Below are 2,100 nucleotides of genomic sequence, written 5' to 3'. Positions count from 1 at the left end.
CAATCTCGTCTCTTCCTCAAAGCCCTTTTCACTTCTTTTCTCTTTAAACTTTTCTTTATTCGTCATACCTCTCTCTCTCTCTCTCTCTCTCTCTCTCTCTCTCAATCTTCATAAAAGGCCTTCTGAAAGTGAAAGGTGCAAGATAAAAACCCGTGTCTCCAAACCCCCCAAAGGCCAAAACCAATCACTTCATAAATATTGGACAGCTTCACCCAATCTCTCCAAAGTCCAAACTCCAAGATCAATCCTTTAGTTCCTCAGCGACTACCCCATCTCTGATATAATTAGATTACAGAGAAAAAAGGGGGGGGGGAGGAAATGAAGGAGTTTTGGACATCTCTGGCTTCTTTGATGGGTCTCTTGGCCTTCTCCCAAGGAATCCTCCATGCCATATTCCCACCAGAGATTCGCTTTGCCTACTCAAGATCTTAACCCGTAGCTTCCAATGGTTCTCCTCTTACTGCTACTTTGACATCACAGAGATCGATGGTGTCAACACAAACGAGCTCTACAACGCAGTTCAGCTCTACCTCAGCAACTCTGCTTCAATCACAGGCAACCGTTTGAGCCTCACTCGATCTAGGAATTCAAGTACCTTCACATTTGGGCTATCAAACAACGAATACTTGGTCGATATCTTCAATGGCGTCACTACAAGATGGGAGCATGTGGTCTCACAGAGACAATCTCAGAGCTACGCGTGGAGAGCTCTTCCTGATGAGAAGAGAGGTTTCATTCTTCGAATCAAGAAGAAAGATAAGACCTTGATCCTTGATTCTTATCTTGATTACATTATTGAGAAGGCTAATGAGATCAGAAGAAAGAATCAAGATCGACTTCTTTATACAAATTCTCGAGGTGGAGCTCTTGATTCGAGGGGTCATCCATGGGAAGCTGTTCCCTTCAAGCACCCAAGCACATTTGATACATTGGCCATGGACCCTGCAAAGAAATCTGAAATAATGGCTGATCTTAAAAGATTCTCTGATGGGCAATCGTTCTATCAGAACACAGGACGAGCATGGAAGAGAGGGTACCTTCTATACGGTCCACCTGGTACAGGGAAATCAAGTATGATTGCAGCAATGGCTAATTACTTGGGTCATGATATCTATGATCTTGAACTCACTGAAGTGAATAACAATTCAGAGCTTCGCAAGTTGCCGATGAAAACGACGTCAAAATCGATTATTGTGATCGAAGATATAGATTGCTCCATCAATCTCACCAATCGGACTAAATCTGTATCTGCAAGGAGAGCTGCCTACAATGATCCTCTATCACCAGACCTTAGAGGAGGTGGGTCAGGTGAAGATGGTGGGACTTCGATTACACTTTCGGGTTTGTTGAATTTTACGGATGGGTTGTGGTCTTGCTGTGGGAGTGAGAGGATTTTCGTGTTCACGACGAATCACATTGAGAAGCTTGACCCTGCATTGCTGAGAAGTGGGCGTATGGATTTGCACATCTATATGAGCTTCTGTTCTTTTCCTGCACTGAAGATTCTTCTGAAGAATTACTTGGGATTGAATGAAGAAGAGGTGGAAGATGGGAATTTGAAGGAGTTAGAGGAGGTAATTGATGAAGCCCAGATGACCCCAGCTGATATTAGTGAGGTTTTGATCAAGAACAGAAGATTTATGGGGGAAGCTCTGTCTGAATTGTTGGAGAGATTGAAAAACAGGGTTGAAAGGAATCGTGAAGAAGGGGCTGTAAGGGAGAAGTATTCTACAGAAATGGAAGAGGAAGAGCAGGAGAAAAGAGCCTTGGAATCTCCAAAGGAGGGTTGTGAAATTCCAGAGAAGTGTAGCAAGCGAGATGATGCAGATCAGCAGGAGAAGCTGAACTGATAGGAAGATTCCACTGAATTTTTTTTTGTGCGCAGAGAAAGTGGAATCATAGAATAGGTGGGTAAATGATTGTTTTGGGATTTCAGATTGCAAATCTTAATGGTGGGAGGATTCGTCAGTGTCGTAAGAATAGAAAGAGAAGTTATAGGAGAAGGAAGGAATAGGTTAGTTCTATTTTGTAGAAAGTAGAAAGTAGGAAGTAGAAAGCTTCCCCTTCGTGTTACCAAAAAAAAAAAAAAAAAAGCTTCCC

General features: G+C 42.7%; 1 protein-coding gene across 1 annotated transcript; it reads left to right on the top strand.

The window, feature by feature from the left end:
- The first annotated feature begins 207 nt into the window (after positions 1 to 207).
- LOC122081494 (AAA-ATPase At5g57480-like) lies at positions 208 to 2,093 on the top strand. The gene is given in 2 exon segments (XM_042648643.1): positions 208 to 418; positions 421 to 2,093. Coding segments are annotated over 2 exon segments (1,530 nt in total). The 5' UTR covers positions 208 to 318; the 3' UTR covers positions 1,851 to 2,093.
- The last annotated feature ends 7 nt before the right edge of the window (positions 2,094 to 2,100 follow it).

The sequence above is a fragment of the Macadamia integrifolia genome, chromosome 6 (genome assembly GCF_013358625.1).
Source record: "Macadamia integrifolia cultivar HAES 741 chromosome 6, SCU_Mint_v3, whole genome shotgun sequence".
NCBI classification, from domain to species: domain Eukaryota; kingdom Viridiplantae; phylum Streptophyta; class Magnoliopsida; order Proteales; family Proteaceae; genus Macadamia; species Macadamia integrifolia.
Note: the sequence above shows the minus strand (reverse complement) of the source record. Positions and strands in the feature narration are given on the sequence as shown.